Source organism: Periophthalmus magnuspinnatus, chromosome 11 (genome assembly GCF_009829125.3).
Source record: "Periophthalmus magnuspinnatus isolate fPerMag1 chromosome 11, fPerMag1.2.pri, whole genome shotgun sequence".
In the NCBI taxonomy this organism is placed as follows: domain Eukaryota; kingdom Metazoa; phylum Chordata; class Actinopteri; order Gobiiformes; family Gobiidae; genus Periophthalmus; species Periophthalmus magnuspinnatus.
Genome location: NC_047136.2, coordinates 20,993,422 through 21,019,273, shown reverse-complemented (window position 1 = coordinate 21,019,273; position 25,852 = coordinate 20,993,422). Strand labels below are relative to the sequence as shown.

The 25,852-nt window shown below is 38.0% G+C and overlaps 1 protein-coding gene across 5 annotated transcripts in view; it reads right to left on the bottom strand.

Annotated features, from left to right (window-relative positions):
• chd4a (chromodomain helicase DNA binding protein 4a) overlaps window positions 1-25,390 on the bottom strand; it is a 39,969-nt gene extending 14,579 nt beyond the window's left edge. For 2 of the 5 annotated variants that reach the window (XM_033975855.2, XM_055225356.1), the window contains exons 1-18: window positions 25,045-25,253; window positions 24,499-24,642; window positions 21,553-21,662; window positions 19,792-20,022; window positions 15,488-15,606; window positions 13,950-14,206; window positions 12,607-12,734; window positions 11,414-11,552; window positions 10,339-10,508; window positions 8,772-9,005; window positions 7,841-8,044; window positions 7,051-7,259; window positions 6,222-6,353; window positions 5,226-5,325; window positions 4,435-4,626; window positions 2,865-3,065; window positions 1,330-1,467; window positions 283-404 (exon numbers count right to left, since the gene is read on the bottom strand). In XM_033975855.2, coding sequence (XP_033831746.1) covers window positions 283-404; window positions 1,330-1,467; window positions 2,865-3,065; window positions 4,435-4,626; window positions 5,226-5,325; window positions 6,222-6,353; window positions 7,051-7,259; window positions 7,841-8,044; window positions 8,772-9,005; window positions 10,339-10,508; window positions 11,414-11,552; window positions 12,607-12,734; window positions 13,950-14,206; window positions 15,488-15,606; window positions 19,792-20,022; window positions 21,553-21,662; window positions 24,499-24,559 — 2,747 coding nt within the window. In that variant the 5' untranslated portion in view covers window positions 24,560-24,642; window positions 25,045-25,253. Of the gene's footprint in view, window positions 1-282; window positions 405-1,329; window positions 1,468-2,864; window positions 3,066-4,434; window positions 4,627-5,225; window positions 5,326-6,221; window positions 6,354-7,050; window positions 7,260-7,840; window positions 8,045-8,771; window positions 9,006-10,338; window positions 10,509-11,413; window positions 11,553-12,606; window positions 12,735-13,949; window positions 14,207-15,487; window positions 15,607-19,791; window positions 20,023-21,552; window positions 21,663-24,498; window positions 24,643-25,044; window positions 25,256-25,306 lie in introns of those variants that run through there. The other 3 variants (XM_055225354.1, XM_055225355.1, XM_055225353.1) reach the window with 3 other exon arrangements.
• Between the last annotated feature and the right edge of the window lie 462 nt (window positions 25,391-25,852).

The following is a 25,852-nucleotide window of genomic DNA, read 5'->3' as shown; positions in this document are numbered from 1 at the left end:
GTGGGAGCATGGGCTTGTGGGTGGAGCATTGGACAGAACCTTACAGCTAACTGTAAGAAGGGTTTGAATAGGGCCTGGGAGAGATTGCTAAATTACTCAAACATGCATGAAAGCCATATAAAAAAACATGCCTGAAGTAGTTTTATGAGGGAACAACGATATAACATAGTAGAAATCTCCAAAATTTTTGTCAATTTTGCATAATTCCCTCTTTAAACTGTGCGTTGCAACACTGGAATTTCCCCATTGAGGGATGATTTCTTGGTATTCCTGGTTCCTCACCTGAACCTCTCTGGAGTGAGGAAGTTGAGCAGGTGGAACAGCTCCTCCAGGTTGTTCTGAAGGGGTGTCCCTGTCAGCAGCAGTTTGTGTTGGAGCGAGTAGTTGTTCAGGACTCGGAAAAACTGCAAGAGAAGAACAAAATGGGCATTATTATGGGTCTTTTAAACACACGTTGAAGTCGCCACCTTTTGCTTTGTCGAAAAATATTTGGTAGGGTTATTGGCCCTCGCCTGTTGCATTTCCTGTAATTGGCACTCAAATTGGCACTTGCCACTCACTTCGTGAGAGGCCTTTCTGCGGTTTGTTGTTATTATTGGCATCGCCACTTACGCAATCAAGTTCAATCCAATATGGCCGACTTCCTGTCCATCATAGAGCAGTGTTTCAGTTCATTTTTATGCTCGTCTCACTGTGCCCTATCACTGCTCTGATTTTTGTGAGTGTATTCCAAAGTTAACCAGCATCCTCTCCCATAAGGGTCAAATTTTAGGTGGCACCGTCGAGTCACGGGGCATGGGACATTTTTCCGACTACAATTTTATAAAATTTTTCTGAAGGGTGGTGGATAGCGGACGGGGGGTGGCCGGCGGGGGGAATGGTGTGTGGGGGTAGTGGCTGGCCCCGGGCGGTCGCGAGGGGGGCGAAGGCCATCATCGCCGCTTGCGGCTTTAATTTGCTTTTTTCCCTTTACTACATAATTCCATATATCTTACTTTATATATCTGATGTCTTCCATGTGTCTATAAAATGTAGAAAGTAGTAAAAATAAAAACACTGAATGAGACACGAGATGGCCATGTATATCTGAAGATTTAACTAAACCAACACTTCCAAGTTGTTGACTAAGGACAGATGATGCTTAAGTTCAATAAAGTAAAAAACTAAAGCAGAACTAAAGAATCTGCTTTGATGAATGGCAAAATGCACTCACTCTTAAAAAAAAAAAAAAAAAAAAAAAAAAAAATTTGCCCAAATGACTTAATTCAAGTCTCGAGTGTTTTAAGAATGTTTTGGAGAGTATTCTGGAGAATACTTTGACATTGATACCTTGGACTGGTTGTTCTTGAGCCTGTGAGCCTCATCCACCACAAGACAGGCCCAGTCGATGGAGCCTAGAATGGCCATGTCGATGGTGATGAGCTCGTACGACGTCAGCAACACGTGAAATTTCAGAGAGGAGTCTTTCTGCGGGAGCAAAAAAAAGATAAAATAATTTAGTGAATTTATCTATTTTTCCTTTATATATTTCTTTAGGGAGATCCAAATGAGAGCACCAGACTCTTGAGCCCATAGAGCCCATATTACACTATTCTCGGATCCTTATTCTGTTTCCTCATCATAAACAAAAGTGAATGAAACAAATCTCCAGTTATAACAAACAAACCTTGCATATTTAGGCTGAGTTTTTCTCTCAGACAGAGCACACTTTGTTCCACCTTGTGATGTCATGTGGTAATACAGGAAGTGCTCTACTGGGTTTTAAAACTCCATAAACCTTCACTGGAATCATTAGGATGATTTCAGCCATGGAATTGACCATCTCTACTGAACTACAGTAAAGGTTAACTTGAAAACTACTACTTGATGATGTCACAAGGTGGAACAGAGCATTTTGAGCTTTGGAGATGTAGACAGACTAATGATAAAGAGTTACTCAAACTGTGAATGAAACAAAACACAAGTCCAGATATATTTTTGAGGAGGGAACAACATTGGAATATGGCTAAAAGCTCACAAGAGTCAGTTCTGCATAATACAGGATAAACAAAAAACAAACAAACCAAATGTCTACACAGGTCAATTTCGAACATTAAAGCCAGGAGCAGGTGTGAATATAAATGTTTATCAAGTGCATTAGTGGCACCAATCTATCCAGTTATGCGTGCCCTTGAAATGTATTCCATTTTTGGGAAGAAAAATAACCAAAAGCTTTTTTCCCACCATTTCAGTTCTAGTTTTTGATGTAGATAATCCAGTTGTCCTTCAAAAATATAAGTATTTCAATCAAAAATTTACAACAAAATCCATGTTGTCTGACTACCAAAACTTTCAAAATTGAGCCTGTAAAGCCATTGCCAAATAAAATTAAAAACCCATACAAAATCAGATTCTATTTATATTGCATTTAACAAAACTCACTGTGCCTGATTTTTTTGGTCTTAAAAATATGAATACAAACTGTTTAAAATGAACTAGTTTTGTTAAGTGAGGAATAAATTTGGATCACTGCAAACACATTCCGAACATCCTAATTATTCACCATGATGAGTTTAGAAGTGAGATTTGCCATTGCGGTACTTCAAAAAACAACCAGCATGCTGCCTAACATACAGCTTAATCCCTGGCTCTTAGACAATAAAACACTTTAGAATGAGATGCAGACTTGTGTTGACTTTAAGAGCAGATTTTACAATTCATCTGCACTGGGGTAAGACCCATTATGGCCACTTTAGGATCGGTATTTATAATTTGTATTAAAATATGACAAAAAATATCTAAAATGTAATAATCTGTTAAAAAATTATTAAAAGAATACATCATATTTCTCTACCTAAATTAAAGAGTTTGCAGAGCTCGTTTACCTTCATCCTCGAGGCCTTCTTTCCCCCTCGAATGGCATTGTCTTCAAATGCAAACTCGTTCTCCCTGATGACCGCTCTGCTGTCCTTGTCTCCCACGTACGTCACCACATACATGTCAGGAGCCCACATCTCAAACTCTCTCTCCCAGTTTATGATGGTCGAGAGCGGAGCACCCACCAGGAACGGCCCCTTCGAGTGACCCTGTGGAGGAGAGCACCAAGACAAACTTTAGTATAGGTACTAAACACTTAAATAGCTTAAAATGAGTAGAATATTTTAAAGCCATGGAAAAGTCGTAGGAAAATGTTTTAATAAATATATAAATTGTTTAGTCTCCTTAAACTGGAATTAATTTTCTGTTAAATCAGTTCATAAAAAAAAATAAAAAAAGATCACATTTTGAAGCCATTGTTGCCAAATTGTAGTCAGAGAACAAATTATCTTAATGAGAAAAAACAATAAAAAAATCATAATAATAAAAATACTTTAACATGATTTGACTTGAAGTGTTTTCAGTGATTCCCAATTTCCTCCACTGGTTGTATTGAGATACTGGTTATAAAAAATTTGAATGAAATAAAACAATTGCAACTATTCAACGAATTACTGAAAAAGTTGTGGTCAATGAAATGTTAAATGATAATAAAATTGGCTCTCAATTGTATTATATCTCCTTATCCCACCTCGTGTATACAGTCTTGATAGAATAAAAGTTTAAAAAAAGTAAATATATTTTTACACATCTGTACCTCATTTGAAGCATCTTACCAATTTTGCTATTTATTACCCCACATTATAAAAACATCTGTTATTATATTGCATTACATATTGTATTTTGTATTCTATAAATGTGAGCTACTGTGTCTGAGTAATTTCCCTTGTGAATCAACAGTTTGTCCAAGTCTTGTAAATACCAGGCGAAATGGATAAGATAGATGAGATCCCGTTATTGCCATGTCCAACGTTCAGAATAATAACTGTGAATATAACACATTTAATGTTGTTCCCTCCTCAGAAACAACACCTGGAGTTGTGTTTTGTTTCGTTCACATAGTCTACATCTCCAAAACTCAAAATGCTCTGTTCCAACTTGTGATGTCATGAAGCGGTAGTTTAAGTTAACAACTCCTTTTACCTTGTAGTTCAGTAGAAATTGGCAATTCCATGTCTGAAATCATCTAAATGATTCTAGTGAATCATTCAGATGATTGTAGTGTCTTACATCTCCAAAGCTCAAAATGTTCTGTTCCACCTTGTGATAACTTGAAAACTACGGCTTCATGACAACAGCTACATTTTAACTTTAGTTCAGCAGAGATCGGCAATTCCAGTGAAGGTGTATGGAATTTAAAAACACACTGGAGCACTTCCTGTATTACCACATGACATCACAAGGTGGAATAGAGTGTTTTCCGTTTGAGAGAGGAACTCTACCTAAATATGCAGTTTGTATGTCAAATATATGTGAATGCAACAAAACACTCCAGGTATGTTTGTGGTGAGGAAACAACATTATAACATAGATCAGAACATAGCGTAATATGGCTCCTTTAAACCTTCACAAACTCACCTCTTTATAGAGCGAGTAGAGGAAGGTAGCCGTCTGCACAGTCTTGCCCAGTCCCATCTCGTCTGCGAGGATGGTGTCTGTGCCCTGAGCCCACGAGAAACGCAGCCAGTTCAGCCCCTCGAGCTGGTATGGGTGCAGAGTGCCCCCAGTGCAGTCCAGGTAGTCCGGCTGTCGATCAAACTTTATCGTCGGCTAAAGGAGAGAAGCAAAGAATTACTAGAATTTCACTTCAGGTTTTAATCTTACCTCCTAATCAAAAAGCTGCCCCATTAGCTTCTTGTTTATATCTTTTGAATAGGAAAAATTGATTGAGTTGTGAAATGTATTCTTCACTCTGAAAATGATTGTCCCAAGAGCCTTTTCCGGTTCTGGCCGGACACTGGAGAATCACTGCCTTAGAACTGTCTGAATCAAGGAGCCAGCTTTTATTTGAAGGGATGAGACATGACCTTGTGCAAAATCTTGTGGCATTTTTTTTATTTTACCCAGAACTGTGGAAAAAAAATCCTCAATTATGCATATATTTATTTGTTTGAGAATGTTAATCACCATGGCAACAGAGCTACTGTTCCATAATTGGGTAAATCAAAGTCTCCTGGTTTTTCTTCCACTTCTGTTGCTCTGTTTACATTTTGTTGGCCTTGTGTTTAAATATATTTTTGTAAATTTAAATGATATATATTTTTTCCTTTATATAAACGGGCATAGCAAAAATTATAAAAATTCTTATACAGTCTATGGTCATAACATGCATTGATCAGGTGTTTGCAAATTTAAACCTATGAACTTACGTCGATTACTGGGTTTTCTGGAGGTCTGTCTGGTCTCTTTGCTTTTCCTTTAACTTTGATTTTCTTTCCTGGTTTTCCATCCTCTCCGATCATCAGCTCCCTGCAAAAGACAGAACATTAGTTATGTAGAATGGAGAACAAAACACTTTAACCATCTAAACACAATCTTCTCAGTTGATATAAACTGCAACACGTTTTCATGAAAAAAAAAAACAACAACATTATAAACAGGTTCAATTTAAAGTTATAAGTTGTTTCCAATAATTTTCCTTTACATACCGGTACATAAAAAAGTACCAACACAACAACATTTAACAAACAAAGGGTGTACAGTTACAGTCACACAAAATAAAGGTCACATGATCAGACGCATTCTGTCCTTCTAAGCATAAGATCAGATTTCAGTTTCTCTCATATCTTGTCAAATGTGTCTATCCATTTGAAGTCTATGGTACATTGTAATCCTCCCCATGTCAAACACTGAGTTTACCAGGTTGTACCAGCCGTCCAGAATTGAGTTTGTGCTGCTAGGGTTTAATTCTGCACTGTTTATGTTCTCTTTATGTTCATTTTAGGGAGCTCATTTGTTTTGATTTGGTGTATTGTGATTCTAATGTCTTTCTTATTCTATAAAGCAATTTGAATTACTTTGTGCACAAATTAGGAAAGGCAAGTTTATTTGTATAGCACAAACTCAACATACCGAACAAACTTTTACTCTCAGTGCTTGTGTCCACAGAATCTAAAAGTGAAAATAATAATTTGCCCCAATTTAAAGACATTTGTAAAATATTACTCTCAACTCTGACCGAAGACTGTATTCTGTATTGTGTGAAAATGATTTGCTCCCTAAACACCACAGCTCCTCCAACAACCGGATGAGTCTGAATGTGAGCTTTGTGCAGGTACTAAGTATGTGCTGAGACACTTCCATCCAAAACACTTCCAAAATTATAAGTTTTGCCTAACACAGAATCATTTGAAAACAGTTCTGACCTGTGGTTCCAGTACTGCTGCTTGTACTGGTCGAACTCTGGCACGTTCATGTCATCTGCCTCCCATGTGGCCTGGTCGTACGGCAGCTCCCTCCATTTGATCAGGTAATGCACATTGTGTTTCTTATCCACACTGAAAAATATTTTTTAAAAGTTGGCAAAATAAATAAAAATAAAAATATTCATTTCTTAAAAGTAGTTTATGAGTGGTTACTATGTTTTATCCCAGAGATCAAAGTCAATTGGAAGAGATTTTAGAGACATAAAATATGGAACAAAAATTCACAGTTCAAATACATTTTAATAGGAATCAGGTAGCATGTATAGCTAACCATTTAAACATCATAACTTTGCCTCATCCATTCTGCCCATAGTTTAAGTCTTCCTTTCACTCATTCAGGTCAAGACAGAGGTTAACCAATCACAGTGAAGTTTGAACTCTCAAAAAGAACACGGCTTCATACAGCTTTTAATGACAATATAAAACCAGCCCAAGGAATCCAATTTAAACTGTAAAATGGTGGAAAGATTTTTTTGATTGCTAGTGTGCACTTGTGGTTTAAATTGAAGCAGACAAACTTTATCGAGAACAAATTCACAAACTAAGAATGCTTTTGGCTATATTTTTGGCAGCATAAAACAGTGAATAATAGTAAAATATGATCTGTATTAAAAGAAAATGAATAAAAATTGACTTTACACGGAGTAAAAATACATAATATTACAGTAGAATTAGCAGTAAAAGTAGATTGTTGTATTGCAAGTATTGTTGAAGTGAGTCAAGTATCTTTTTATAAGTTTAAATACAAAAACATGTGTAAAAATGTGACCTGTGGTTGATGATTCGATGGATCATGAGCCATTCCATTTTGATGCCGTATCGAAGGAACCTCTCCTCAAGCTGAGCGTACATGGGGTCTTTGTTTTTCCTCTTGGAGCTTTTGTCATCCTCTCCCTCTCCAAAGTCTATGGGTGGAGGCTCGTCCATGTCCGTCTTCCTCTGGTAGTTTCTGAACTTCGCCTGGCAGTGCAGCTCCAGCTAGAAATATAGAAAAATACTTTGGTTTAATACAGTTTTAAGGGAAAATTGTTGGGTTGCACTGATTTTGCTCTTTTTGTTCATTGTGAGGAAAGATAAGGTTTAATGCATTAAACAGGACAGTTCAAGATGTTTTATGAATAAAGTTTCCAGATTTTGAATTTTTTTGGACATGAATATATGAGTAGAGGGATGGGAAACAGGAGGCCTAGAGAGGGTCAGAGGGAGCAGAGATGAGGGTCAGAGGGAGCAGAGGATACAGTGGAGAGGGTCAGATGGCGCAAAGAGAGGAGGTCAGATGGGGCAGAGGAGCGGGTCAGACGGAGCAGATGATGCAAAGGAGAGGGTTAGACGAAGCAGAGGATGCAGAGGAGGAGGTCAGACGGTCAGAGTTTTTTTTGGCAACTAAAAAAACACTGATTTGTTTTATTTTGTACAATATGGCCTACAGGTTAGATGGTGTGACAGAAGATGTAGCAAAGGATACTCAAAAGATCCATTATAGACCACTCTATTTAAAAAAAAAACAACAACAAAAATTTAAATTCTGTGCTTGAGCTGATATGAAATCCATGGTTTACCTGAAGCTCTGTGACCCAGGAGCAGTGCCAGTACGACATGTTGGACCACTTGAGGAAAAATTCTCTCTCGGGGCGTCCGGCGAGGGGGGCAGGGTCAGGGGCATCTGGAGCGAGATCAGGGGGGCGGGGCACGATGGTGGGAGGAGGAGGGTCGCCCCAACGCCACGTCAAGATCTTCTGCACTTTACCCTTCAGAGGCGGACACTGCCAGGAGAGAGGAAGTTAAAGGAACAGTTATAGGAACAGTTAAAACAATCAGGCTTCATAAAGTTATTTAGTAAAAAACTACATCATGTCAATTTTTGTAACTATGACACCAACTTGTACGGAGTGTTGACGTCTTCTGTCTCCACCTACACTTCCATCTATATCTAAATCATGCTTCATATATAAAGTCATAATAATCTTTTACAAAATCAAACCGTATCAAACTATTCATTTCCACAAGTATTTTCACCATGAGAAAGTTCCATTTTTAACCAGCTGAAAACAATTACATTCAACATTATTCTCATTGTGGTAGTTGGATTGGTCATTCAAAAAGTAGATATATTTAATTTTTACCATCTTAAAAGCAGAACTAGTTTCAAAGTTCCTCTCTAGCACCCAAATTACTCACTGCATTGAATTTATAAGTTTTATAAGTGCTTTTCACAACTTTCAGTTGTATTACCATCACAGTTAAGCTAACAAAGACTAGCAGGTTGGTAAATATTTATCACAGTTTTATATCAGTTTGTGGGAAAAAGAGAAGCACAAAAATACAGGAATATGTCATTTCTGCTGCCTATGTTCAATCAATTTCACCAAAAAAAAAAAAAAAAAAAAAAAGGCGAGAAGAGAGTGATAATTCGACCTTTTACAGCTTCATGCTTTAAAAAAAAAGAAAAAAAAAAAGGTTTGAGTCATGAACCATGTCCTGTGTACAGACCGTGCAGCGCGGGCAGATCCACTCTCCGTTGGGGATCTCGGGCAGAGGGGGGTTGAGGCAGTGGATGTGGTAGGACGAGGGGCAGGAGTCACAGCACAGCAGCTCTCCTCCATCTTTACAGACGCGACAGAATTCCATGTGGTGGTCGTCTTCCTCGTGATCTCCAGCCTCTCCGTTATCATCCTCTCCTTCAGACGCCTCCTCACGAGCCTCCCACTGGATACCCTCCTTCTCCTAAAACACACAGGAATGTAAGGATGGGACAATACTGATTTTTTTGAGCCAATAACTAATATTTGCCGATACCAATTTCAAAGGCATTTATATAAAATAATTTGTTATATATTTGTGTAAAATACAGCCATATATCCCCTTCTATTTCCATTTTAAGGGCGTACAGAGAATTATATCACAGAATATCGGTATGACTGGGTTTCAGATGACATCACATAACAAAATTAGACTCCTGTTGCTCTCTGTGTATTTTCATAAACTTAAAAAAAGAGACTACACTGGTCAAAATGCCTGGATAAAAGAGGAACTAAGTGACAGTTATACTCCACAAACTGAAGGAGTAATTCAAATGAAAATTTTGTGCCATCATAATCTTAACAAAATCTATGGGAAGCACTCACATTTTGAAGACTTTTTTCAATATTCAAAAGATATATTTGGTTTTAAATTAGTAATTGCTATGGTAGCCATCCTCAATTTTCATCATTTTGAAATCCATGGGCACACTTTCAAGCTTCTATCAAAAAGGTAGATTGTTAGATATGGTATTAAACAAAAAGGGCTGCAATGTATCACTGTAATTTGTAAATACTAGCTGTTTCGCTAAAAATCTTTAAAATCTCAATATATAATAGAAGTAATTGACTGGTTGATAAAAAAATGTATGTACCGGTATGTATATGTGTATGTGTGTTACACACACACAAAGTATTTTCACTTTCTCTTTTAAACTACTCTTTCACAGCCTTAAAAAGTCTATACCCTTCTCCGATCTCTGTTCTAATGTTTCCTCTTCATAAACAGACTAAAAGTTGCATATTTAGGAGCTTCTCTCGCACAGAAAACACTTTGTGATGTCATGTGGTTATACAGGAACTGGTTCACTGTGTTTTTAAACTCCATACACATTCTCTAGAATCATTTGGATGATTTCAGCCCTGAAATTGCCAATCTCTACTGAACAAAAGGTAAACTGAGCTGTAACATTTTGAGCTTTGGAGATGTAGGCAGACAAATAATAAAGTGTTATTCAAACATGTGTGAATGAAACTAAACAACTCCGAGTACGTTTTTGAGGAAGTAACAATATTATAACATGGGTTTGAAGGTCCTATATTACGCAAGAAGATTTAAGCCAATAGCTTGCTGTGTTTTTATAATTTAATTGCAGTTGAGCATTTTTATTCAGGGCTTCTACAAGTCTTACTAAATATTAGGTTGGATGGACAGGACAACCTGTTTTAAGCTTTATTAAACAAAGTCTTACCAATGTTCAACTAAAAAGTATAAAACATTAAATGTACCATATAAGCATTATTTAGCAGTATCTTACACAGTGCGGGCAGCTCCAGGTGCCCTCGGGGGCCTTCTCCATGTCGGGGTCCACACACACCATGTGGTAGGCTCTGGGGCAGGTGTCACACAGGATGATCTCTCCTCCTTGCTGGCACACCTCACAGTAGTCCTGGTGATCAGTCTCATAACCATCTCCATCCTCTGCGTCTAAATAACATACAAATACACAACATTAGATTCTGCAAACCTCACTTTCTTAAAGCAATATTACAAGCCATTCAACATTCCCTGTGGGTGTGATGCTAACTCTAGGCACTGCTCTGTCTGAAGCTCTATTAGACTTTAATCGGAGCTTTAGATTTACGCAATGTGACCAGAAAGAGCTGGCTAAGTTGGAACTACAACAGGTGAGCTGATTTGTGTGCTTAGACAAGCCTCTCACACATAATATTACTGTCATACGCTAGCTAGCATTAACCAACGGTTTCAGTTAGTCACTCTCACCTTTTTGTTTGAAAATCAAAATTCTAAACAGGACCATGAACTCTCATATTGATCACAGGCTCCTGATTGTGCTGTTTAAATCACTTCTGTGTTTTTTCCATGAGTTTTCAGATGATCTCAAGTTTTTCCCAGTGTTTGCCAATGTGTGCATTGTGTCACCATGGTAAGTGCTGAACATTGCACCATAGAGATGCATGTAGAACGCTGCAAGTGTGAGGTCACTGCAATGTATGAGTACAGATACGTTTTATGCCACACTGGTGAAGATTATCGCCAAAGGAACAACATTTCCATGGAGACAAGAAGGTGAAGGCCCTCCTACAGGCCAAGTAAGAGTCAGGTTATGGACACGTGTTTTTTTTTTTTTTTTTTTACAAAGTATACAAAGTGAGGCTTTAATATTTTACTCCCTACTCTCAAAGGTAAGCCATTTCTTTAGCCACAGTTGCCCTGGAGTTGAACAACATGGCTGCCAATCTGTGCATTCAGCCCCTATGACAACCGATCCTTCTATCCCAGTGTATTGCTCAACGAAACAATGACAGTATGCCTTCTTCAAACACAACCTTCCCTATTATAACATCCTGATGATGTAAACGTCCCCTCACCCTTCTTCCTCTTGGGTTTGTTCTTGGCAGGCTTCTTTTTGCTTCTGCCACTGCGGCTGTTGGATCCTTCAGACACAGAAACACTGTTCATACTGAGGTCATCGAAGTCACTCTCCACGTCTGGCTCATCCTCCTCACTCTGGCGAGAACAACACAAATACATTTAATTGAGTTACTTCAAATATGTAATAGTTCACTTCACTACATTATTACTTAATATCTGACTATAGCTAAATTATGTGACATTTTGTGTTAAGTTTAGGCTTGGCACCTTTTGTTGTTAATGTATGTGACCACAAACAGTTACAAGAACAACAACACAGACTGTACATATAAATGGACATCGTGCTATCCGTGTTCTAAATAGGAAGTGCTCATGGGCATGCTTTCGGCCCCATCAGCTCTGGCTCTAATTCACTTTCACATCATTGTGGTCTTAAAAATACCACAATCATGTAGAGCGGCTTAATAAGAACAGTTTATTTCCCTATTGTATCAGTAAATCAGGATATGAACATTAATAACAGATGAATCAGGTGCCTTCTTTCCCAGAGATCGCTCATGCTAGCGTTAGCAACAGGTTTGATTCACAGCCTTGCTCCAGATTGGCTCTTTGGTTGCTATGATACCCAGTTGGAATTCCTAATATGCAACTTGGCTCCAAAATGGCCCATATATGGCTCCAACTTAACAGTTAATGTACTACCGGATTTATACAGTTGTGTTTAAATATAAATAAATGCCTTTTTCAGTCCCTCCATTTGGTTTGGTTTTTATCTGATATCGACAGACCAAAAGCCAAAGCTGACATTGGTATTAGAACTAAAAAGACTGGATCGATGCATCCCTAGAAATAAAAAATAAAAAAACTTTCATGACCGAAAGAGGCCAGATTAAAACAAAATTAAAATATCAAGTATGTGGACTATAAAAAACACGCTGCGAAACACCCAATTAAAAATAAAATGAAACTAGCAGCTGATGTTTCTGCACTTTTAAAGTATAGTCCATTTACTTTCTGCAATATTTGGACCTGGACCAAGACATTTACAGGAACTTTTTAAGCAAATTTCAGATGAATTGCAAAAATGTGATTCTATAATCCAATTATCAATGCCAGAAAGGTAAAAATAATTTGTGAGAAAGGCCATGGTAACAGACAATATCTTAAGTGCATGAATCTGTTTCTGTACCGATGAGCGTTTCCTCTTGTTGAATCCTCCCAGTTTGATTTTGAGCGGAGCCACTTTCTTGGTTTTGGCATTGCTTTTCTTCTCCTGAGGTTTAGCAGCAGATTTGGATTTCTTACGAGCATTTGGTCCTGAAACAGACAATAAAAGCGTTATACAAAACTTCAAACTGTGTTAGAATAAAAATATTATAAAGGGAGTGTATGAAATAAGGGAGTGTTTGTTTACATTTTGTGTTTTGTCTCTTAAAAACATTCATTAATAAAATCAAGAAATTAGCAGCTCCTTTGGGTTGCCAGATTCTACAGCTAAAAGAAGCAGGTTTGTGTCCTCAACATCTTAGGGCAGCTGATGGCATCTCATTGTCAAGTTGTGATTGTACAAACATTTTAAACCAGTAGAAGTGGTGGTTAAATATACCATCTTCAAAAACTTGAATAATTCGGCCGTTTTCTGAGCTAAAGTGATCGATGATCTGCTTTAAACCATCTGCTGTGTTGAAATTAATATTAGGAAGTAGGGGCTGAAATTCTAGTATCGTGACTATTTCGTCAATATTACGCTTTTTTTTTATCCATGTTGTTTCCTCATCACAAACATACCTGGAGTTGTGTTTTGTTTCACTCACACATGTTTTATTCACAGAAAACACTTTGTTCCACCTTGTGATGTCATTGAGTGGTGAGACAGGAAGTGCTCCACTGTGTTTTTAAACTCCACACACCTTCACTAGAATCATTTGGATGATTTCAGATCTGGAATTGCCAATCTACTGAAGTAAAGGTAAAAGGAGCTGTTAACTTGAAAACTACTTTGTGTGTATGTCTATCTACATCTCAAAACATGTGTGAATGAGACAAAACACAACTCCAGGTATGTTTTTGATGAAGTAACAACATTGTGACATGGCTTTATGGCTTAAAGCTCACAAGAGTCAATTTTGCACAATATAGGACCTTTAAGAAAGGACTCAATACCGGTTTTAGACAATATTGTAATTTTTAACACAATATAATAGCATTTGTTTATTATACCAAAGTTAAACATCAAATTTTATCTAGTTCTGTAACTTTTTTAGTAATGAAACGTGCTCAAATGAGTATCTAGTTTCGATACTAGTTTTAGTATCAATTAGTATCAGATTTTATACTTTTGACAAAGCTATTAGAAACTTAAAAAAATAAAAAAAATAAATAAATCTGAAGTTATCTGAAGGAGGATTGGGTTTTTGATGAGGACTCATTTTAGAAGAGGTACAGAGGTATAGAAAAACAAATGTACCAACTAAGCTAGCCTACCGCAGAAGTATGCAATGCCAACATCCTTTAATCCTTTAATACACTGACCTTTGCCCTCCTTGGTCTTGGCCTTGCGTATAGGTGGAGGGGCGGGTTGCTCTGGGGCTGCAGGGGGCGCTGTTGCAGGGTCAGACTCGGACACCATGTTGTCCACAGTGGAAGGGATGTTAGCTGTTGCCAGAGCAGCATTAACCGCGGCCGCTCCCCTCAGAGGGTTATTCGTGCTGAACTCGCGCCACTTCGCCCCTAAAACCATCATCATCTTCGACACGGCGATCTTTGGGTTCTTTGCGGCAATAAGAGGTCTGAGGAGAGAGAGAGTTTTGTATTATTTTTTCATTCTTTGAGAGTCTTGCCTAGATGTCATCCTTCCCTTGCAGTTGAAATTGACATGTTACTGTGTTTTTAAATGCTAAACAGGTTGGGCAAACTCTAATCATGAAGAACTGATTGGGAATGTATTTATTAAAAGAGCCCATATTACACTATTTTCTGATCTGATATGTTATTTCCACATCACAAACATACTTGGAGTTGTGTTTTGTTTCATTCACACATGTTTAACAAAAACCCTGCAGATTTAGGCTGAGTTCTTCTCTCAAACAGAAAATACTCCATTGCACCTCATGATGTCATGTGGTAATACAGGAAGTGCTCCAGTGTGTTTTAAAATTCCATACACCTTCTCTGGAATTGCCCATCTCTGCTAAACTAAAGTTAAAACGTAGCTGTTAACTTGAAAACTACGGCTTCATGACATCACAAGGTGGAACAGAACATTTTCAGCTTTGGAGATGTAACAGACCAATGATAAAGGGTTACTCAAACATGTTGTTACGTCCTCAAAAACATAACTGGAGTTGTGTTTTCTTTCATTCTCACATTATAACATGGCTTAAAGATCATAATAGTCAGTTTTGTGAAATATAGGACCTTTAACACTATTCAACAAATCATCATGTTTTTGTTCCTTCAGATCACTTTTGTATGAATGCCAAGTTTAATATTTAGCATTCTAAAATCCCTATTGGTTATAAATAAGGCCAACTGAAAATTCTGTGAGATACCATCATAAACTCTATATTGATACTCTGCAGCTGATTTCCATTTGATGCCCATTCCCAGATGGATGCTAACTGTAGGCACTGCTTTATCTGGAGTTAGACTTTAATCTGAGCTTTGTTTTAACACAATCTGACCATAAATAACTGACCTATCTGAACTACAACAGGTGAGCTGATTTGTGCTGTTAAACAAGTCCCTCTCAAATAACATTACAGTCACAAATTCACAAACTAGCTAGCATTAGACAGTTTCAGTTAGTCACTTGCACCTCGAAAATCAAACTCCTAAACAGGGCCATGAATGCTCAGATTGATCACAGGCTCCTGAAAATGTGCTCTTTAAAAAGTTTTTAGATTGAGTGAAAATTCAAGAAAAAATTCAAAATGTGTTTAGTCAGTGTGTACTAATGTGTGGATTGTGTTACCATGGTAACTGCTGAACATTCCACCTTAAACATTTCACAGTATCAACAGAACCAAAACCACAGAACGTGTTACACACAGGTTTATAGCATTATTTACCTGACAAACTGACTGAAGGCCTTGTAGTTTGTGAGTGTGCGGTAATCCTCCTCAGAAAACACGTGGTCAATGTCCTCCATGCCCCAGTCATCCAGCAGCTGTGAGGAAGTCTTAGGCTCCTAAAATACAAGACACATAACTCACATAAGACTACAGTAGATAATATATAATAGGAACAACACTAAAACCCAGAATTGGTCTACAAGTTATTCATGGGTTTCAGCATCTTGTTATATGCAACGTTGAGGACTTTTTCCAGAGTGTTTCATAATTCCCAAACCCAAATCTAGATGGGCTTTGGAATTATGAGACTAAAACTTCAGATCTTGGTTTAGTTTGGCAGGTTAATTAATGCATACTGAACTTTTGCTTTAATTGGTGTTGTCACAGTACAAAAAATTTAAATTAGCTATGCATGTTACTGAAAGGTTTTTATTCTGCACTTTTCTCCTTTGAAGTTAATTTTACTATGATTCTGTATGTTTTGATTTGTTGTATTGCGATTTTAATGTTTTTCTTATTCTGTAAAGCACTTTGTACACAATTTGTACACAAAGTAATTCAAATTTCAGTTTTCCCAAAAATACATGGGCTAAACAATAACATTTTCTGAGCTGACAAAAGCAATGTCGGGCATTTTGGAGGGTATAAATATAAACACATTTGACCAAAACCCCTCTCTTTTGGCTGTTTTTGTAGAGCGACTATAACTGTAGACGTGACGCATTTAGCCTTTAGTGAAATGGAGCAATCAAGCTGCATTTGAGAGCAGGTCTTGGTTCATTATAATGGTGAATTTTGAAGTGGATAATGGGACGCCTCACACAGAGACGCTTATGTACTTATCTTTAATACAGCACAAGAATAAACATGTTAACCCAAATTTACATCATTGACCTGGAAAAGGCCATTTTAAAGACTGCGGGGGGAAGCAAAGTAATGTAAGGATGTGCTACTAATCAAATTTCAATAAAGATTCAGTCATTTCTAATTGCCAGTGATCAACTTTGGTCTTTAATGGAGATGTCCACAGTCAGTCCTCTGTCAGTAGAAACATGTGGTTTAGGGCAGAGTTCAGACTTTGGATTAAGATATCAGGATACGTTTGTTTTTTAAAATGGAAGTTATGACAAGTCTGTACCGTTTATGTTCAGAAAATAAATATTTTAATTTGTTTTAATGGTCACACACACACTTTTTATATAGCACTTTGCTACCTTTAAGGCACTTAAAGCGCTGTCACACACACACACACACACACACACACACACACACACGTATATACAGACACTGGGGGCAAGGTGGGTTAAGTGTCTTGCCCAAGGACACAACAACACTATCCATCTGTAGGAGCTGGAAACACACCGCCAACGTGTGGGTCACTGTGTCTGACTGCTCTACTGAGTCAAAATAAAAAGGAAAATTGAGAGTCATCAACAAGATTAATTTTTTTGTCCACTCAAGTACATTTTTTAGATATGTTACAGTAAGCGCAGTTTAGCAGTTTGAGTCAACAGCTCAGTTTAAATTTGATACTCACAAGAAAATTATGTCATCAGAAACTTCAGTCATATGACCCAACAGTAACACACATATACTGTTGTAAGAGATGCCTTTTTTTTTTTTACTTCTATGCATCATGATGACTTAAAATTCAAAAACTGACTCTTGTGAGTTTTTAGTCATGTTATAATGCTGTTATCTCATCAAAAACAGACCTGGAGTTGTGTTTTGCTTAATTAACACATGTTTGAGTCACCCTTTATTATTAGTCTGTCTACATCTCCAGAGCTCAAAATGTTCTGTTCCACCTTGAAATGTCATGAAGTGGTAGTTTAAGTTAACAGAGCCCTTCACATTTAGTTCAGTAGAGATCGGCAAATCCAGGAGTTGAAATCATTCAAATGATTCTAGTGAAGGTGTCTGGAGTTTAAAAACACAGTGAAGCACTTCTTGCATTAACACACAGTGACATCACAAGGTGGAACAAAGTGTTTTCCGTTTGAGAGAGGAACTCAGCCTAAATATGCAGGCTTTGTGTGTTAAACATGTGTGAATGAAACAAAACAACTCTAGGTATGTTTGCAATGAGGACACAAGATTGGAATCTGAAAATAGAGTAATTTGAGCCCTTGAACATTTGCAAAAATACTGAAAATTTAACTATTAAACTCACTGCAACACCCCATGCATTTCATAACCAGATTGTAGGTTTTATACAGAATAAGGCCGCATGGAGAGAAGATATTTTATTATTTTTAGAGGTAGTTAAAGCTGTTCTAAAAGCTTAATGATTCAAATAGCATTTTCAGCCAATTGCAAACACCCTTGTTCTAATCACATTTCATTATCAGCCATTATTCACCAATTGTAAAGATCCTTAAATGTTGAAATCCAAGACCAAATAATCAAAACATAATGCAATGTTTAGCCAATTAATCCCATAATTTTAATCCCAATTCATTACCAATCATTATAACATCTACCAACTGCAAGATTCTTAGCTGTCGTTTTAATCCAAGACGAATGAATCAAAACGTAATCGTAAAAAAAGGGGTCAAAAGCAGCAAAAGTGGTGCAGCGTTGTCATGGAAACTGCATATCACACTCTGCACTGATGGTTAACTGTAATATCTGTAAGAAGACTGCACTTAAGGTGCAGGGAGTGCTTTGTTTGGCTTTTCTGCTGCTTTTTGGAAATGTTACAATTTGCAGGTTTTAAAAAAAAGCTTGAAATACGGCCATTTTGAGCTAAAAATAGAATAGGCGAGGACGCAATGCGAAATGGTGTCTTCTGTATTATTGATTAATGAGCATTGCAGCCAAATCTCAAATGAAAATTGTAGGGAAAATGGTTTCTCAGTCATGAAAATGCAAGATTTTATGTGGTTAAGAAGAGGATTAAACCCGGAGTATACAGGATTTGAACACTGCCAAAACCATCAATTTGTATGGGACACTGGAGATTCTTGTTTAAAACAACATAGATACATTTCCAAATATTGAAGTATGCCTTTAAATTTTAATATTTGTTGTGGGGAACAAAATAAATAAAAATGGTCTGTACCTATGGAGTAATAATAATAACTAAAAAAGGAGCTACTTTAACATCTTCAAAAAGTAACGCCAGGACTTCAAGAGCAAAGGATTGTGGTTCATGTAGTTTTCTCTGTTAATGCCACAAACAGCTCTGGAGCTTGGCATACAATTGCAAAATGTCACAATGACATAATGAAACTTTTTGGTGAGGTCGATATTGTTACACATGTGGTGATGTTTTTACACATTTATCCAAATTGGTGTTCAGTCCATAAACTTGTCCATTGAAAAGACTAAGTATTAAGAATAAAATATGACATTGTTCACACTTGGTTATGGTTGGCGATGCATCGATTCATGTATCGGTCGATATCGATACCATCCATCCATTTTCTTCCGCTTATCCGGGGCCAGGTCGCCGCGTCAGCAGTCTAAGCAGGGACTCCCAGACTTCCCCCACCCCAGACACGTCCTCCAGCTCCTCTGGTGGGACCCCAAGGCGTTCCCAGGCCAGCCGAGAGACATAGTCCCTCCAGCGTGTCCTGGGACTTCCCTGGGGCCTCCTCCCAGTGGGACATGCCCAGAGCATCCCTAGGGAGGCGTCCAGGAGGCATCCTATATCGATACCAATTCTTCTATATTGTATCGGCCTGTAGATTATTACTGATATTCGAAACCAATATTTCTGGCATTGCTCCATTCTCTGTGTGCCCTTTTTGAACAGACCAATGACTCAAAATGGAAATAGAAGAGTGTTTGAGCTTAAGATACATATGTGGGCCTAGTTGTAGATTTTAAAAGCTAAATCTCGCAATATGTAAATATCAGTTATCAGCCACAGCAGCAAGCAAAAGAGCAACAGAGAAGACATTGAACTTTGTAATTATTGGGCTTATCGACATGAAACAAAAACTGACACAAAGATATTAACCAGGTCAACAGCTGTGCACATTGTTAGTTTAAAAGGCAAATTCTACCCTACATTTCTTACCCACAGCTCCATTATCATAGTGTTATATCACATAAAGCAGAGCTATTCATGTATATATATTCTTCAAGCTTCCTGTCATTATCTCTATTTGAATGGGCAAAAGTCCTCAAATGTTGCATATATTTTGTTTTAAATTGATAATCACCATGGTAATGGTCCTATCTCCTTCATTACTCTGAACCCCATGGATATCACTGTTACTGTTACTCAATACCTCTGGTTCACTTTCACATCCTGAGATTTTACAAACTGCTATGTCGGCCATTTTTCTCACCGAATCATCGTCATCTTCCTCATCTTCCGGTTCGGGGTCTTTGCGCTTCGAGCTGCGGTCGTTACTGGAGCTGCTTCTCTTCTTCTCTTTCCCCGTGCTGCCGCGTTTCTTTTTCTTGCGTCCTGGAGTGTAATCGCTGCCCTCACTGTCCGATCGCTGAACTGCGCCTCCGTCCTCCGCCTCCTCTGTCCCCACCGTGTCCATGGGCTCTGGGGAACTCACGGCCAACTCCTGAAGGACAAGAGACAGAGTTATTTATAATCTTTTAAGCTAAATGTATTGCCTCAGTACACATATTTTGACCTCAACAGTTGCTTATACAATGTAAGTTTTCTATGCACCGTCTGCATCTAATTTTAAAGAATTGTCCAATAATTAGAAAGGGCAAGTTAGCATTCTAGTTGTTAAAATTACCACTTTGGACTCTGAAAGTTGTGAAAAGTGCTTACAAACTCATTGTGGTGAATAATTAGACTGCTCTGAATGCATAAGGTAAGTGAGAAATAACGGACCACTGCAAACTGTTTAAAATTAACTAGTTCTGTTTTTCACGTTTTTAAGATCAGGTAGAGCGCCTTTAAATTAACTAACTTTTCGATCGCCATGGACATAAGAAGGTGATGCAACCAGGCAAAGTTACTGGTCAGAACTGTGGAGAGACAACCCCAGTCACAAAAAGAATGTGTTCCCAGGGTATTTTTAGCAATAAAAACACATAACTGATGTAATGTGGAACTTGGCAAAAGCAAAAACACTGCCCTGGTTTTCATGTCAACAATAATGTGCAGATGTATAATATTTCTGAGGTCACATCAGCTTTTATTTTGAGCTGTAAAATTATAAAAATGTAATACTGTTTGCGAAAGTTTGTGAGCAGGGAAGTGGTGACAGTTGAAAGTTGTAATATACTTTAATGCGTGATTATATTTTTGTGATACTTTTGTGGTTTGGAAAAGCCAGATAAGAAAATAAAAGTGTGAGGCTCAGCCAAGTATTAAACTGGACCGTTTGTTGAAACATGCTGTGCCCTGATGACCAGAGTAACCTGGACATGTTTTATACATTTGTAAGAGCCAATTTCAGACCACACCAATTGAACTTGAACTAGTTTAGCATTTTCTTTTCTCCCATTAACTTCCATTTTCCTGAATACAGTTTACAGCCCCACTCAACACTATACATTCCTATCTTAACATTACGCTAGCACAGGAGTCTGCAACTACTCTCTAAAGAGCCACTGCACTGGAGGCTCTTTGCACTTCGATTGAGGAAAAAAAACTTTAGGATTTTTTGGCTATACTTTATTAAGTTTGTATTTGACAGTGTTTATAGCATGCCAAAGAGTATTTATTCTATTGATTTGTTTAAATTTATTTATTTATTTAATATATATATATATATATATATATATATATATATTTTTTTTTTTTTTTTGTCTGAGCAAATTCCATGCATAAAATCAGAAAGAATAATGATAATTTTGTAGAGTAAATTTTACACATAAAATGCACCAGAATACAGGAAATTAAATGTAATTTGCTCAAAACCCCGAGAACCCCTAAAAACACTTAAAAAAAACCCAAACAAAACATTGCTCTTTCTTTCTGGCTCTTTCATTTGGTCTGAAATGTGCCAATGCGGTTCTTTTGCTGTTAATGGTTGCAGACCTCTGTGCTCTGTGCACTAACATTCATTGCCCCATTCAACACTACACATTTGTATCTTAGCATTATGCTAGCATCACAGCATGATCCCACTCACCTCTCGCCTCGACCGCCTCTTGCCGCCTTTGCTCTCACGGCTCTTCTTGGCCTTTTTCTTCTTTTTTACTTTGGGTGTTTCATTTTCTGAAATATCCTCCTCTTCATCGTCTGCACAAATAAAAGTTACCACTGATTAAATACAATAATAACCCATAATGCAACGCACTTACTCAAAGAACAGTGCAAAAATAGCGCGAACTTTGAAGCCTAGGATAGATTTTAGGTCATGTTGAAGACTGCCGAGTTTGTGTATATATAAAATTGTGGGTCGGATGCTTTTGTTTTATTTAACCAATGCAAATAAGGGTTTACATTGACAAACTACAGTGGGGATGGTTGAAGCAGGGGCATTACTAGTGGGCCAGGCAAGCACTGCTCCAAAACAGTTCCACTGAAATTAAACTACACTAAGATTACAGCAAAAACTGATGTAATGATATGTAGTGTTTCTTTTTGACAGAATAGACTATGGAGGCCTCCTCATAGTCCACAAAGAACACACGAAACACCGGCATAACAAAGTCTTACTTTGTTACTCCATAAATAACAAAACAACTACACTGTTCAAAAAGCGTAAATATTAAATACAAACATTAAGTGACATTTGAACGTCACAAATTGTATGAAAGAAAATTATTAGTGCCATCATGGTCTGAACAAAATCCATGTGAAACTTTCCTCCAAATACATGTAAATATAAGAAACAAAATGCTTTTAGAACAACAACATATGAATTACTATAAACACATTTTATGCTATTATAGGCAATGTTTAGTTATGGACAAATCTATGAACACTGATGAGAAGAACACTTTGGGTATTTAGTATTCTGTAAGTACACTTGCAAATTAAAATATATTTGGTAGCGTGTTTGGTTGCATGGTCCCATCACAGTGCTGTATTCTGAATCTTACAGTGTAAAAAACATGACATGTAATTACAAACTGCTTTATTATTGTTCCACTGTTTGTTATACAGTAATTTATGTCTAATTAGAGAGGAACAATCACACAGCAAGATCTGTGTTTTCTTTTTTTCCCTCATCAATTGTGCAGTTAAAGTCAAAACAGCAGAGTACCGCCAAGTATTCCTTTGATTTACAAAAGTAACTGCATTCTGAATACCACCAAATGAAAAAGTAATTGTACCGGAACACAGTTGCTCATTCAGAATTCCTATTTTCGGTACATTTATTCAGTGACTTCCCAATACTGTATGACAGCCCAAAGCCTAATTTCCACGACAGTTCATTTAAAGAACATAAAGTCCATTAGCATCACTCTTGGGTCACAAACTTCGTCAAGTAATAAACAAGCGACTTAAAGCCACATCTAGGGCTACTGTTTTGTCAATTTGTTTTCCCCAAGGCATTGATAACCCATTGTAACACTTGGAGAAGACTCTTAGGACTATCTGTTCTCTCTGCGGTCTGGCCTTGTTTGATGCGCGTGCACGAGGAGCTCATTATGCAAACAATAAACAACGCGAGATTTGGAAAAACGCTTTTTCTCAAACAACACTCTTTGAACTGTCGCATTTTATACAATACAAAACTAGTTCTCCCGTGGTCTGACAAAATGTGCACTCTTTTGTGTATTAGGCTTTCTTCACAACACGAGCGCGTGGTCGCAGGCTCGCGAAGCTACGGGACTTTTCATCAAGCTACCACAACTCTATCAAACTCTACAATGTGATATAACGGAACCCACAATGTAGATGATGTTTGTAAGGTCTATACACAATAGGAAAGCGGGAAAAAATAAACTGTATAGAAAAAATAATAAGATTGTGAACGTCATCCTCCGGTCCGTAAAGCTAACTGGCTGACTCCATCTTGTCATCGGCAACGTAAAATATACCGGTAGCTGCTAACGCTAGGCCCCGGGAAAAAGCCGGTTTCAGAGTAAATTGCCTTATTCTTCCTTACTATAACACCTACTCGGGTATTTTTCTTTTCATTCCATTTAATTCCAGCATACATAGCCCAGAACGTGTCCAGCGCAACCACGAAATCTGCGAGTTTGACGTAGCCGCCAACATTAGCATTTAGCATACCGGCAGTTAGCCTAGCACGTAGCATTCCAGATCCCAGGCATTTGATTCGAGGCGGGGCTTCGCGTCACCTCTCACGCTCTACTCTTTGGCAATTTGTGTTAAGATTATTATTATGATTATGATATTATGATTATGATGATTATTATTGTTAGAGGAAAAACATTTAAAACGATAAATTTGGATCTCAGAGTAAAAATAAGGTATAAAAGTGTGTTTAGTTAAGCAATTTGTTGTTTTCAGGACAGTAAACAAGGGAAATGTGACATGCAATGTTACTAGCACTATTTGTACTGTAAATTATCAAAATCTATCCCTATTCCTCAACTTTAACTTCGATATTCAACCCTAACAGAGTCCTGACCATAAACATAATCAGTCAAAAAATAAATAAATAAATAATAAAAATCGTAATTATTTCCATAACAAATAAAAAAAATACATAAATCAGTTAAGGATATCCATCCCAAATCTGAACGAAATTTGTCAGCATTATCAATTAATTTAAGAATAGAGAATGTTTAATTATGATAGAACAAACTACTTGCACACAGGTAGTGGCAATTGGGAGCATCAAATTTGTTCATGCGAAATCATATGCAACATAAAATCTAAATATACCAATCAATAAACAGTTTTAAATAACTTAAGGATGCTCATTTCAACATAACCTTACACTTGTATTCAACTGAGCGCGCGCAGTGTGAGACGTAGGAGGGTTCAGAAGACACACCCCCGGTCGAAATGCCTTGGATTTAGTGCGTCCATAGCCGGCACATTGCTCACGCTCTCCAAACATGATTGATATGAACGTCAAAACATCTGCCCGGGCTAGCATTTTTAACCAGTCTCACATTAGCAACTTCAGGCTAACAAACGAGGCTCGTCTTACCGTGCATTAAGCGATCCTCTGCGGCTCCGTAGTCCTCGCGATCATCCTCACTTCCAGACATAGCACCCAACTTTTTAGTTAGCCGAAGACTTCAGCTAACCAAAATAAAGTTGATAATCTTTGTGTAATCCAGAGTTGTTGAGTCTGTTTATGGAAAAGAAGCAAGAACAAAAAGACGGGATGAGAGTAGTGAATATTTAACAGTTAATTCGTCTCAAAACTAATAGTACAGCGTGTCACATCAAACTAGAACTATGCCCCGGTTGATTTAAGAGCAATTGTTTTAAGTTTATAAGGTTTTCAAGTTCAAAAACGCGCAGTGTGGAGGTGTTTGTAATCTGACATCTCATCACAGATTAGTTCCCGTTTCATTAGCAAACGAGTTAGCGAATTTAGCATACAAAATGAGGCCAAAAGCGTGAAAAAATCTACAAAAATGGGGAATTGTTTAATCGACAGTAAAGAGAAAGCGAGCCAAGAACCCGGCATCCAAGCAGGCCACCACGGCGCACTCCAACAACAAAAGCCCAAAACTGAGGTACTTACAACTTGGTTCCAGGGACAGTAACTCCTCCAGCCTCACTTTGTCAATCAATCAATACTTATCGGCTGCCGCTTTTGTTAATATTATCCGTATATTTCCGTGTTTTATGCGTGGTAGCGTGTGTGCACGACTAGCCGTGTCTCCTCTGTCTCTCTTCCCTCGCTCAGTGCGCGCGCACACACACACAAAGAGATCAGGGGGCAGACATCCCATAATACCCCCCTCCGCTCGCTCGGCCACCCCTCCCCCACTCTGCATACTTACCTTGCACCGTACAGACCATAATAATCAGCTCTCACCCCCTCCCTCCCCTTCCTCGTGCACGCACTACACTCTCTTCCCCATTCCTCCAGCGCGCGCCCCCCCCTCCCTCAAAGGTTGCCATGGATACGCGCACCACCACGAGCCCCTCCCACCTTGATCTGCCATCCCATAATAGTCACCACACAGAGATCCTACAATAAGCATAACTCCAAAATGAGAGATACAGCAGAGAGGGAGAGAGAGGAGGCGTCACATGTGCGCAGTGCGTGCGTGTGCGCCACATGACTTGGGTTGGTAAGTTTACATGTATGCGCGCGCAGGGCACTGTATACAAGCGGCCATAACTACAGTCCACATGAGGGATGGATGAAGTAATGTGATGGGATGATCTTAGAGGAGAGATGTAGATGACCCCAGAGTTCACAAAGTCTACAGGTGTTTCAATGGGTCAAAACTTTACTGTAAAGGCTGGTATACAGAATAATCAATGTTTGCCAATCCAGTAATCTCCCAAATTTACCAAATCAAGACGACCCCAAAAAGGAG